This window comes from Podarcis muralis, chromosome 6, assembly GCF_964188315.1.
Source record: "Podarcis muralis chromosome 6, rPodMur119.hap1.1, whole genome shotgun sequence".
Classification (NCBI taxonomy): Eukaryota; Metazoa; Chordata; class Lepidosauria; order Squamata; family Lacertidae; genus Podarcis; species Podarcis muralis.
The window spans coordinates 90,911,679-90,925,730 of NC_135660.1; the positions used below are offsets into that span (position 1 = coordinate 90,911,679).

Below are 14,052 nucleotides of genomic sequence, written 5' to 3' on the forward strand. Positions count from 1 at the left end.
AGGTGACAACCGGGACTACTTTTTGGGTCTCCTGTGTAAATTATGCAGTGAACAGTGACTCTGGGGTGGTTGTTAATTCTGTCTAAATTAGCTAATGAATCCAGTTATGAAAGATGCAGATTCACACTAAATGTACGCCTGTATATACCAATATCCAGTTCAGATTGCTTCCATTCAGAGCTCCATGTCTGTTTCATGGTGCCCAAGATCTCTTGCATTTTTGGGTTGCTTTGAAAGATCATTTTGGTGGAGGTTGCAGAGCTGCACTGCACTTGAAACAAGTCTAAACTTCTCCAAATTGTCCATTAAGAAAAATTATAGGCACAGGCTCTCTAATGTCTATGTTAGGGATGGGAACCTGTAGTCCTTCATGTGTTCCTGGACTATTATCATTTCTGCTCATTGGGAGTCCCAACAAGGCCCACACATTCTAAGCTATAGATTTTGAGAAGCCTCTTTGCTCAAGAACTGATTAAAATAAGGCTGGTTAGGCTACTTCCAAACCTGAGTGATTAGGAGACTCTCTCTATTCCTTCCACTAGTCTTAATATACCCCAGTGAAGAGTATATTGACTTGAAAGAGATCTTCATTGGGTATTTTTCATTTAGATTCTTCAGCATCCACTTAAAAAAACAACAACAATTGTGGTTTTATGGGTTAATCCTGCCGGCTTGTCTTTGTTTGAACAATAGCAAGAATTCACACTTCCTTGAAATGTACTATCTGGGTTAGTAGATATGGAAGATTTGACATGGAGGTTTCTGTATCATATTCTTAACTAGATTGATTAGCTTTTTCTAATATTTATAAATTAATCACAGTGCATAATATATATTTGCTCTTGTTGTGTAGTAATCTTGTATAGTATAGTTTAGCATTCTGTATAGCGTACTTCATGGGTAGCCAACTTGGGCCCAGAGGCTGTGGGAGATTGTGGTTCTTCTGAAGGTCATCTGAACCTAGTTATGGCATAAAAAGTGACCCTATCAATTAGTTTGCAATTAACTCTTGGTACATTTTCCAAAAAGAGTTGGCCACCACTGGTGTACTTCATAGCTGATAATTTAGTAATTGTGTACCTCTTGCATAGAAGTAGTCATAAGAACATGGATGTCTACTTATTAGTTCTTGTTATTTTCATGCTGCAAAGTTTGAAGCATGGCTGTGGTGGCTATGTGTTAAGGTTAGGAATCCTTTTTTTATTTCTGGAACATTGAAAACTTGAACTTTAAAAGCACCTACTAGAAGTAGTAAAATGGCTTATGAGCAATATCATTTCTGTTAAATTCCAAACTCTGATGTGCCCAATAGTTGTCTTAGACACAAGTTGTGTTTCTCAAAGTTGGGCCTCTAGCTGACTACAGACTACAACTCCCATCATCCCTAGCTAGCAGGGCCAACTGGAGACCCAACTTTGAGAAACACTGGTCTAAGTGATCCTCCTGTGATGTCACTTGGCCTGGAAACTTGTATAAGTGTGTGAGAATTCTAGGAATCCCCCCCCCCCCTTATTTTAGGCTTTAGTATTTTGATGAAATTTCTTACTGGAAAACTTAATGTGCCTCTTTCTCCACAAGCACTATCCTTTACTTTTTCTAGCAAATTTCCATCTTCTCCTCTTTCTCAGCCCCCCAGAAGCAGGCTTAGTTATGCTAGGCAGTGCGGAGAAAAATAAGTACTGACAAGAAAAAGGCACAACACAATTGCTGCCTTTTCTCTCTTGCAAGTATTAAAAAATCTTGTAGAAGATTGTTTCATGGAGTCAGAAGCTATATACAGATCTTCAGACTTCCCCTTTTGCCCAGAGAGGACTTGGCCAGTGATTGTGCATTCTCTGGTTTTCATCTCAACCAATAGCAATTGCTTTTGAAACCCTCTGGGAGTGTAAAGGAAACTTGTATGTTGGACTTTATGCATGAGCTACATATGAAACTGTTACCCAAGAAAACCTGCAAGGTATCTCCAGAAGATTTTGTAACGATGGCTTCCACCTTCCTTAACTTACAGCTACATCATACGTTACATGAACAACTTTTGCAGTCCAGATAAGAGAGCAGGTACACTGTTGAAAGGGCAAGTGGTTCATGCAGGTGATGGATGCAACTTATGTCGCACATATAAAACAATATCTAGACATACAAGGGGAAAATAGCCTTTTTGTCCCCATTTCATACCTTTCTGAATCCTGTTCAGCATGGAGATAAACCATGCTGGCATGTAAAGTGGGTGTTGTCTGATAGACATGGAAAAACTATGTCATGGTGGTGCTTTTTCAACAGAGCCCGCCACCTAAGCACATCACTTCTCTCTGTTTTGGTTGGACAAGATGATTGCACATCTCACAGCTTGCACTGTGTCTGTTGCATTTGTGACGGGTAGAAGTTTGGGAGTCTGGGTTGATTTTTCACTCAGCCTGTATATACTGCATTAAGCAATCCTATTAATTAGGGGTCTAGTTATTTTAAGATCATTTAACAGCTCTAATATAGGACAGGTAATTATAATCTTGTGCTATTAGTATCATCATTTATCTATACACATCTTGATGATCAGAAAGTTCTGGATTTCCCATGGAATTGCACTTATTTTTTTATTTTATTAAAAAGGTAGTTCCAACCGTTTTCTGGAATGGACTCTCTCTTTATAACAATTATTTCATTTCTCTCCCTCCCCCAATTTTTTTTTAGGGTGAAGAAATAACCAAAGAAGAGATTGACTTGTTAAGTGATGCTTGTAGTAAACTGAAGGAACAAAAGAAATCGCTAACAAAGGAAAAGGAGGAGCTTGAGGAGCTCAGAGATGATGTGCAGGAATATAGTGAGGTATGAATTTTGAGAGTGTCCTTGGCCGTGTCATAACAGGGCTGCTGTGGTGAGTATGGCCACTCAGTAAACTCCTCTCACAGAATGCAGACTTGTGAGGCTGAAAGACAAATAACTTTTCCAAGCACCTGAGTACAAGCCAGAAGTGAGGTCTGAACCCCCATAGCTTTTTGAAGCCACATAATAGGAAGATTGTCACAAATCGATCTCTTTAAGGCCACACCAGACCCCTTCCTTGAATCCACCAGCTGCTGTGATAGTGAAAAGGGTACCCATGGTGGTGGCCAGCTGCTTCTTGTTGCTCCATGTTGACCATAGCTGTCAACTTACAGATTTGAAAATAAGGGACCAGCAGCCTCAAAAATAAGGTATCAGCAGCCAAAAGAAGCCTCAAGCGGTGTTTCCCACAGCGCAGCAACCCGGCAAAGGGGATGCAGCAAGGAAAACTACTGTCACCTCTCTGCTGGGAAGCGCTGAGCAAAGGCGAGTCCCCAGGCAACACGGCTGATTTGATCGGCACAAAGCATGCAAACTCCACCCCCCAGTCGTTCTTAGACTCCTTATTGGGTGAGCAACGCAGCCAAGCCTCCCTCCTCCCTGGCCAGCAGGGAGGGAGGGAGAGGAGCTGCTTCCTTTGAAACCCGGGAAATTTAAGGGACGTCATCAATAAAGGACAGCAGCGAGACACGGCGCTGGGATAAGGGAATTTCCCGCCAAGTAAGGGACGGTTGACAGCTATGTGCTGCTCCTGAAACCTAGAGGTTCAAAGAGCAGTGCAGGGCTGTACTGCACGTTGAGTTCCCAACAGATGGGGCTCCAAAGCATATCACCTGGTGTGATTGACAAGCGAGGGGATGCTTAAGTGGAGAACTACGTAGCCATTCAACAAGATACTTTAAAAAGCAGCCCCCAGGAATAGGAATACTGTATTTAAAAAATATACCTAACTCTCTTTTGTCTTACCATACCCTTGATATTCTGCAGTTGTCTTTTGGATGTACATGCAGCAGATACCTCTGATTTTTGAACCATGTTTTTTCTTTGATCCTCAGGATTTGCAAGAGATCAAGGAGTTGTCTAAGGAGGGAGAAGAAGAAATAGTTGAAGAGTCTAAAGCAAGCAAGAGATTGACTAAAAGAGTGAACCGAATGATTGGACAGATTGACAAAATTATCACGGAGTTGGAGACAGAACAAAAAGTGGTGGATGGACAGCTGGACAGTAGTGCTAGCCCTCCCATTGGGTAAGTGTCAGGTGATACAAATAGGGGATTGTTCTTGTGAATATGGGTTGATTCCTTTGCAGAAGGAAGTGCCTCTCAGACTTTTTCAATCTGAACTCTTGCGTATCAGTTCCAAAATATTTACATGGATAATTTATTCTAATCATAACATAAATAGTGAATGAGACCAAGTACATGCTTATTACAAAACATATACAAAACCATATAATACCAAATTTTATTTCCACTTTAATTTATTGATCTGATTATTCCACTTAAAGCCTTGACTCCTATGATTTTGTCTAATCTTTTAAAGCCTTCTGAGTTGAATCTGTCCACATTCAGTTCCATTAGATGAGCCCAGGTCATGTGAGAGGGACACCAGTATCACCAGAGAGGGAGAAAAACAAATTCTATCCACTCTTCCATGCACAATTTTCTACACTTGTGTAATTTTGCCTCTTCCTGACCTTTTCTCTAAACTAGTAAAGGTAAAGGGGTAAAGGGACCCCTGACTATTAGGTCCAGTTGTGACCGATTCTGGGGTTGCGGCGCTCATCTTGCTTTATTGGCCCAGGCAGCCAGCGTACAGCTTCCGGGTCATGTGGCCAGCATGACTAAGCTGCTTCTGGCGAACCAGAGCAGCACACGGAAACACTGTTTACCTTCCCGCCGGAGCGGTACCTATTTATCTACTTGTACTTTGACGTGCTTTCGAACTGCTGCTAGGTGGGCAGGAGCTGGGACCGAGCAACGGGAGCTCACCCTGTCGCGGGGATTCAAACCACCGACCTTCTGATCGGCAAGTCCTAGGCTCTGTGGTTTAACCCACAACGCCACACGCGTCCCTAAACTAAAAATCCCCAAATTTAGTCTCTAAACTAAAAATCCCCAAATGCTTTAACTTTTCCTCATTGGGGAGCTGCTCTACCCCCTTAATAATTTTGGTTGCCTTTGGAACAGTGTGCAGCTCCACAACATGGAATTGCCCACAGTATTCAAAGGGCGGTTGCCCCAGAGAGTTTTTTAATGGCATGATGATGTCATCAAAATAGCCCATATTTTCTACCTGCTTTATCTAGATTTGCCCTTTCTGGGAGAAATCTGATGCTTGTTTTTTTAAAAAACAAACAAACAAAAAACCCCACACCTTTGCCAATGACCTAGCTGCAATAAGTCAACACCTGCTTACAATATTATGCCCTCGTCTGGAATCAACTCATGTTGAAATATTAGGAAGCGTTAGTTTTGGTCCTGGATCCCTGTAATTCATATACGAATAACTCCCACTAAATAAGTAAAAGTAATTTATGATGCTTTTCTTGAGCTAAATTTTAATAACCCCAATCAAAATTACTACAAGACAAATGTAAGGGATGATATGCCACCAAACAAGTAATTAAAAAATATGCTGCTTCTAAGTAGTAGAAAATAATGAAATGTAAATTATCACTGGTCCTCAAGCATCTCAGAAATCACTGGCCTTCCTTGAAGTTTAGCAAGACTTCTCTTAAGATTGGTCCTTAGCAGGACTTAGACCTTAACATTTCTTGAAATATGGTAGTGGGCAAGCTGTTTTCTCCTCCAAAGGGGATTTGTTGGGTACAGTGGTGCCTCGCAAAACGAAATTAATTCGTTCCGCGAGTTTTGTCGTCTTGCGATTTTTTCCGTCTTGCGAAGCACGGTGTCGGGAAAGTTTTGGAAAAGCTTCAAAAATCACCAAAGTCTTACAAAACCTCAAAAAAGGCTACCACACCGCGTTCTATGAGTTGCTCCTCGAAGTCAAGTCGCAACTGTATTAACGGTTTTAAGAAAAAGGAAACAAACTTGCAAGATGTTTCCGTCTTGCGAAGCAAGCCCATAGGGAAAATCGTCTTGCGAAGCAGCTCAAAAAACAAAAAACCCTTTCGTCTAGCGAGTTTTTTGTCTTGCGAGGCATTCGTCTTGCGAGGTACCACTGTATATGTTTCTAAAGTCCTGAAGCAGAATACTTGTTAGGGTTATAAGAAAAAGAGGGAGGCTGTACTGCCTTTTTCTGAAAAAGCAGGTTACCTCATAGGTTCTCATAGGTTCTGTAGTAGCACGTCTTGGTTTATTTCAGTTTTTAAATCAAGTTGAATATATATAAATCAAGTTGAATATATATAAATATATATTCAGTATGGAATATGGCGAGTGCCATATAGTTTGTTTGTTTTTTTGAAAACCCCTTGTAGTAACTACTTGCTGTATACAGGTTGTGTTTCCCATTTAGGGAGAATATCATCAGTATCAATGAGCTTATCAATGTGATGAAACAGATTCAGAAGATACCAGAAAGCAAACTAAACAGGCTTGCCCAAGCACTAGATGAAAATAAAGATGGAAAGATTGACATAGATGATGTTTCCAAGGTGAGTTTGCTGAAGAATGTAACCTGCTTTGTTTAATGTTTGTTATTTGTGTTGTTTAAACAATTTGTTTTAACAAATTTAAGACTTAGAAGAAGAAAAAAAAACTCCCTTAAATTAACCGACCTTAGAATGAAAACAGTTTGGCTTAAGTTGTGGCAGTATGGTCCATTCTATGGTTTGGTTAAATTGTAAAGATGTGATATAGATCCAGAGCTTAAAAACAAAAGTCTAATTGATGTTGAATAATATACAAGTTTATAAAATCAGAGCAGTATCAAAACAATTCTCAGTCTTCTTTTCTCCAGGCTAAACTTACCCAGCCCCCTTGATATTAACTGTATTGTAATTTATACAGACTCATGTCAACAACAATCTTACTTCTTTGGAAAATACCACGCTGTCCTTTTGGATTCAACACACTATTTTGAAATTGGGTTGTGGTTGACATTACAAATCATTTTTGGCATATATGCTTCGGTTATTTTCCTCCTTAATTGTAGAGTTTCATAAAAATTGTGAATAAAACACAATGTAACTTATGCATTTAACATATGTTTATATTTGCATAGGTGGTAGAACTCATCGACAAAGAAGATATTGATATTTCTACTAACCAAGTTGCAGAGATCATGTCACTGTTGCAGAAAGAGGAAAAACTAGAAGAAAAAGAGAAAATTAAAGAAAAGACTGAGAAGGAAGCTCTAGAAGTCAAGAATTAATGAGTTAGTCTTCAATTTGATTTCAAGGCTGAATGAAGTGGAACATTTTATGTTACCTTGTCCAGCACCTCCTATCTGTGAGATGGTGAACATTATTGATTATAGGTTAATCAGGAAATAATAAGAAGTTGGGTAGGCAGAATGAAACTTTTCCCTGATCAAACATGGGCAATTTATCATTCCAGGAAGATGAGAGCAGTCTTGGTCTTTAAATAATGTATTCCTCCTTGTGGAATTTTGTGTACTCTTTGGTATTCTGTAGTGATTCAGTACATTTTATTGTCCCCAGATCATGATACAAATTAGGAATTTCCTTGCATTGTGCAAGGAATTTAAATTTTTTTGTTAAATAATAATTACGTATACTTGGCATGCAGTTTGTCTTCTGTACTTGGCAAAGAGGTGAAATTCTGTGCAGCAAAATTAGCAGTATATAAACCATCCGAAAATATCTTATTATTTTTTAATGAAGCTTCAAAAGGGCTTATGTAGCAAACACATTAGTTCTGAGAGTGCTGTCGTTGTGTTGGCCTAGCGCACCCTCCAGACAGTTACACTTTTAGAACTTTAGAAATTTTTAACATGCTCAGATGCTTTAAAAAATAAACAAACACCACCCCACACTTTGCCAGCTTCTCAACACTAAATAATGTACATGCAGAAAATTAAATATAAGGGGGATTGCAGCAATATCCCACTCAGTTCCTTGCTCTGCTTTAGTTTTTCCCATACTTCTGCTACACTCTCTCTGGTCTCCCTCCCGTTGCAATTTGTAATAGGAAATCCTATCAGACTTCTGTCATTTTTAAAAGCCACAGGGCAACCAGCAATCTCAGCAGCTGCATTTATCCAGATTCCCTACACACCCTCTTCCCTGTGGATCTGAAGGCTACGTAAGGGACACATAGGTAGAGAGAGGGGAGGGCCCTGAAAGCTTTTATGCCTTGACTGAAGGCACTCACCCAAGCCACCCCTCACTCACTTCCTTAAAGATGCCTTTAACCCTAGGAATTAAAAGACTTCTTGATGCAGCAAACTCCATTTTTTTGAATTAAAACGAGGAGGAAACCAGACTTTTAAATATTTAAACGTTTTGAAAATGCAGCTCTGTTGTGTGTCTTATTATGTGTAAAGGAAGTGTCCATTTTTGTTGATTATTTTTGTTCATTGGAAATTGTGAACGTCACATCTCTGTGCGTGGAACATCAGCACAGATCTGAAATGACTGACCCAGTTAATTAGGAACATGGTACAAAAATAACCTTTTCACTGCATACTTCAGCTTTTCATTTGACCTTTTTTGTTATCATTTAGTAGTAGCAGTTATTTGAGCTGGATATGAACACTGTTTTGGTAACTCAAGCTTTAAAATATTCACGTTGGCTTTTCTTTGTTTTCCAATGAGGCTAAGGATGCTGTGAAGCCAATTTCCCAGGAAGCAATTCATTCTGAAATCAATGACATTTAGTTTGAGTAGCTGGCTTTTTGAGATGTAGTGCAAAGGGCTGCATCTAAAGGATGCCTTTCTGGAGAGGAAAGGAACCTGGATGCAACTCAAAGGACTGATAAGATGCGGATTCCTTGTTGTATTGGATTAAACATTCTTTTTTGTAACCAGTAGTCCAAGGGAAAAAAAATACTTGTCACCTTTCATAAATTGTAGTTGTGGTATTTATGGGTGGTATCTATTTTTGACTGTCTGCTGATGGAAGAAGGTTATCCATAGAAAGGTGGGGAGGCAACTCCTGCAAATCTGACCCATTTCTCTGGAGGGAATTTTCAGGGAAGGAGGGAGGGAGGTAGAATTGAACTACTTGGCTTCCCTGTCTAGCCAACTAATTTTCTTCCACCAGTGAATGAACAACATTGGCTATCACCCTGTGGTTCCAGAACTTGAGAAATAAGTTGCATGAAAAAAGTGTTCAGTTCGGGGATTTTTTTCTGTTTAGATGTCAGGATATTCAATAATTTCGGTTCATCATCTGACAGCCCACCTAAGTCCAAATTTATTGCCAACGTCCTGTTTCTATCTGTGTCCTTTCAATTCCCATTGATTAGAGTTGACTTTATACAGGTACCAAAGATATTCTGCAAGTGCTTGCTTTCACTTTTGGCAACTTCTCTGTTACAATTCCTTTAAATTTAAATTGCAGGTAGTTTTCTGCCAGGACTGCTGAAGTAATACTTTGCTGCCGTAAAAATCTCGTTTTTTTTGTGAATGTCAAGCACAGCGCGGGGGAAAAAGCATGTGGTGGAATTTGGATTTGAAATGATACACTTCTGTAGAAAGTTAAAATTCTCACGTTCTGCATGACGGACCATGATGTTTACTGAATTGCTTTTAGCGGCAATGTTCTTGGGGCAGATTGGCAAAAGGGATCAAAGGTGTGTGGTATACATGTGCAATTTGGATTAAAAGATGAATCATGCAGTGGGTAGCATAGTAGATGGCTGAATATTTATTAAAACAATTGCACTTTATGACCCATGAATTTGTTGTGCCAGCAAAATTTGTTAATAGGGCACTTGTATATTTGTATCTCTGCATTATTGCAGAAGATGTTGGAATCGAATGTCAGGCTGTAGATTTATAATTTAGAATGTGAGTGAGATGTTAAAGCAGCCACACAAAATTTGTTGTCTGCATGCATATTATCAGTAACTTCAGATTGGGAAGGTGTCCACGGTGGACTTCCATATCTTGTTAGTAAAAGACAACAACAATACCCAATAGTGACAGTTTGGCTCCCCTGGTCTTGATTTTGAATGAGCTTCCATCAGACTAGCTAATTTGGGCTTGATTGGGCTCGAATGCAAACTTAATTTGTTTGCACTCAGTTCTGTTCTGAGTGAAGACGCTGTTTTGCTCCTTGTGATACCAACCACTTGAAGGCCCTTCCCACTTTTACCCAAAACCAGGCAACAATGGAAACAAAATACAGTTGGTAGGATCCACTTGAGGCATCAGTTAGACTGTGGATGTGGCTGCAAGAACAGCCTGGATACAAGCATTTATGGGAGGGAGGACCTGTATCACACCTAAATCGTTGCCCTCAAGGTGCTGGCACCACAGTGCCAAACATCTATTGGGAGTCTTGGACTGAGTCACAACCCTCCCTCTTGGGGAAGGGAGTAGCTGCATCTGGAAGGGATTGCAGCTAAGGCTGTGCATTGCGAGGTCCACCTGAAGCTCAGAGGGTGTTCAGACTCATCTTAGGAAAGGCGTGAGTGTTTCCCCACTGGGAAATTTACTTCCAGGTCCCCCACTTTTAAGGTTCTGTGCCATCCGTAATGCCCAGTAATTTCCTCTCTTTAAACGGGACTGGAGGAAAATGATCTGGCTTTAAAGCATTGTGTACTAGTGGTGGACTGCTGTGCTAAATTTCTGAGAATTCCTAAGAGTTGCAGGTTTTACTTAGAGTTGTACTTTTGAACAACAGAGGGGAAACCATAGCCAGTACTTTGAGATATTCCTGGGGTGTTCTTTGCCAGTTGTTCTACTATATTTAGACTTAGGATACCAGAAAGGGCATTTGTAGCGCAAGGTGTTTTTGTACCTGTGATTTGATATAGTAGTGTTTGTTTCTTATGAGGTCTGAAAGGTAAAAGGCACAAGCTATTTATAAAAAATAAATAAATGCAAACCCCTTTCTCGTGGAAAATTGTAACCCAGGATTCTAATTCAGGGCTGATAAGTGGGAACTTTCAGGTTTCTGTATGAGATTGCTGTTCATTGCACAGCATCTATGGGTTGCGTCCAACTCTGTTTTACTCAGAATAGACCCACTGAAATGAATTACTTAAGTCAGTCCTATGGGTTTCTCTGAGCGTGACTAATGTCGGGTACAATCCCATATCTGGAATAATCATGTGAACATTTTTAGGTTCCAAATATATTTTTCTACAGAAATGAATTTGCCGTGTGCTGCTCTTGGATACAGTCATACGTAGTGATTGGTCCCGGTTGTTTGTATTGCGCCAATTGTTTGAGGGGAGAGACGAGTCTCAGGTTCACAAAACTGATGAAATTCGTTCCCTCTGATGGTCTTGATTGATCATCATGTTAGGAGTTGGCAAATAATTATCTTCTTCCCCTCTCCCACTTAAATTAATTTAGTGATTAGATGGAGTAGCTTAGTTTTCTTGAATAGCCAGGAGTCCGTTTCCCCCCTGTAGTACACATTGTGGTATGAAATGCCTAAGCTGTCTCATGAGTGTATGGTCCTCCTTTAGATGAGACAAGACCAGAGGTTGTCAACTGGCAATGTTTGGACAAGATTAAGCCCCCAAAACCAATTTGTCTGGTACCTAGCATTTTAATCAAGAGGAGGTAAATATTTTGTCCACAATTTGCCCTTTAAGGAATAAAAAGTTTATTCAAAGTGGTGTTGGGTGGGAGAGAGAGAGAGAGAGAGAGAGATAGAGAGGGAGAGTAGATTACATCTGAATGTTGCTTCTTTCCTTGGGTGTCACGTAGTTCGTGCCATTAAAAAAAAATGTAAGCTCTGCCCTGGGAATGCTTATTAGAAGGCAGTTTATGCTGCTTCATTATAATTGTATATAATACAAGTTCATAAAGCTACCTTATACCAGGTCAGACCATTGATTCTTCTAGGTTATTGTTGCCTACACCAGGGCTAGCCAATGTAGTGCCCTCCATTTGTTTTGGTCTTCATGTTGGCTACCCCAGATCTACTGGGCACTGTCCCATCCTGAAAAATGCACTTCGCACATCAGACTGCCATAAATTATCTTCTTAAAACCAGAGTTGTTTGCTAAAATAAGTCATATTTGAGGGAATACTATAATACCCTTTCTTCATGGAAGGTAGTTCTATGAGCCGATTCCTATTTTACATTTACCTAGCTTGGTAGAGCTCTTACGTCAAGTCACACGAACGTGTGCTTGTTCCTCTGACGTGCTTGAAAGCAGCAACCGGGAAAGGATCGGACTTGCATTTTCAAATATTATAAAGATACGTGCACTTAATTTTGCACATGCCTCTCCCATTTAAGATTTGATGGGAAGTGTACACATTTGAGAACTTGTAGTCTGGTACAGATATCTAACTGTAGACACTGAACTGACCCAAACCAAATACCAGTGATCAGCTGTAGTCATCCTTCACACTATAGAATGGTGATCAACATTTCTGCCTTTAGGGAACACTTTCCCAAACTGATTTGGCAGTCAAGAACTGCCTTGGTCTGTCCTTGGGTTTGTACAGTTTCTCTCCTCTCTCTCTCTTCCTGTTGGCTTCTGCTGTAGTCTTGCATGTACCATCTGCCTAAGACGCACCTCAAATGAAAAGGCCAATAGCAGTGAGGAAGCCTTTTGGAGACGCTTCTCCACCAACATTGATCTTTATATTGAGGGATCCATGACAAGTTCCAGAGAAGTCCTAGAGTTCCCTGGGACCTGGTTTGAAGATGACATGAGATGGGACTGAACGAAGGAACAGATGCCACAGAAACAGCCGATGTGTCTCTTTCCGCTTGTGCTTTTGAAATTCCAGGGTTGGGAGTAAGAGGAGAGAACCATCTTGCCACTTGATTCAGTGAACGCGCACACACAAAATTTGGCTTCAAGGGTCTTGAGGAGCTGATTTCTCCTAGTTTTTCTAAATTGTTTGCTGTTAAACTGAGAACAAGGGCCGCAGCGCAAACCGTCAGTCTTGCATTTCATATCAGGATGGCTTAGGCAATGCCTATGTAGATGCTGGCTTGTACATCATCTCTGAGGGACCGTTTGATGGATGATCCAGTTTGGGGTCGTAAGGTTCCAGCTCTTATTACTTCCGTTATATCTTGGTGTTTGTCTTGGGATTGCATAATATATATTTTCTTAAAACCATAGCTATTGACAAGGGATGCAAGTTTCAGCTGCTGCGACGTGTACATAGAGGTCCTTGTGTGGTTAAAAAGGAAATACTGGCCTTGCTTTGGGAAGTATACTGCACTCCATTGTGTGTGATACTGACGCAGACACACACAACTTGCAAAAATCCCCAAAAGACTTTATTCTGATGCATGCAAATCCATAAGTAGATGCTTGGAAAAGCATAGTTTGCTCTAAATAGTAGATGCTCATATCCTGTTAAAAGAGTATTCTGGAAAGCAAAGTAGCGTGGCAAAACAGGCTAGCAGGCAGGCACCACTAGAGCTGGGAAGGCCTGGAAAAAACCTGGAAAAATTGGGGGGAAAGCCCAGGTTTTCCAACGGCTTTGAAAAAAAGCCCCTTTTCCCAGTTTTTTTTCCAGGCCTTCCCATTTCTAGGTACCACACTAGCATATAAGGATTTCACATTAATCATGAGAATTGCCCTGTTGTTTTTTCTAGAATGCAGATATACTGTCTCTGGGAAAGAGACTTGTGCCACCATGATGCAAGATACATGTGTAATTAAATCTAAATGTGCAATGCTAGTGATGTTTTTGTGCTTTGATGTGTATAAAAGAACTTTTCTACCTTTTTACGGTTAAATTATTACACAAAGCCCAGACATTATGAAATAAAAGTATACTTATTCCACCTTTAAATGTTGGATTATTTATTAACAAAAGAACAAATCTGTCAATACTTGTCGATCACTGCAAACAGAATACATTGCTTGCTTCTTAATGTGCAGCAAAATAAAACTGGTTAAAGTTTTTGATGTACGCATTTTGCTTTTTAAAAAAAATTAATGTTAATTATTTTTCATGCCGTTTTCCCTAAATGATCTGGAGTTAAGGTTGGGCAATTTTGCTGATGACATGGAATGCTTTAGGGATTCTTAGACTGAGGTAAAGTTCTCAAACCAAGACACCATTTCCGGTTTTGCGGAGTTTGTAAACCAAATTGTTCTTAAACTGAGGTACCACTGTATGGTTCTTTGTAACCAAGTGTAAAGTATT

General features: G+C 40.1%; 1 protein-coding gene across 4 annotated transcripts in view; it reads left to right on the forward strand.

Moving 5' to 3' along the window:
- The window catches only part of LETM1 (leucine zipper and EF-hand containing transmembrane protein 1), a 30,726-nt gene extending 16,920 nt beyond the window's left edge, over window positions 1-13,806 (forward strand). For 3 of the 4 annotated variants that reach the window (XM_077930716.1, XM_028728856.2, XM_028728855.2), the window contains 4 exons: window positions 2,689-2,823; window positions 3,876-4,066; window positions 6,282-6,438; window positions 7,008-13,806. In XM_077930716.1, coding sequence (XP_077786842.1) covers window positions 2,689-2,823; window positions 3,876-4,066; window positions 6,282-6,438; window positions 7,008-7,157 — 633 coding nt within the window. In that variant the 3' untranslated portion in view covers window positions 7,158-13,806. The remainder of the gene's footprint in view (window positions 1-2,688; window positions 2,824-3,875; window positions 4,067-6,281; window positions 6,439-7,007) is intronic. The other variant, XM_028728857.2, reaches the window with a different exon arrangement.
- Window positions 13,807-14,052: the final 246 nt, after the last annotated feature.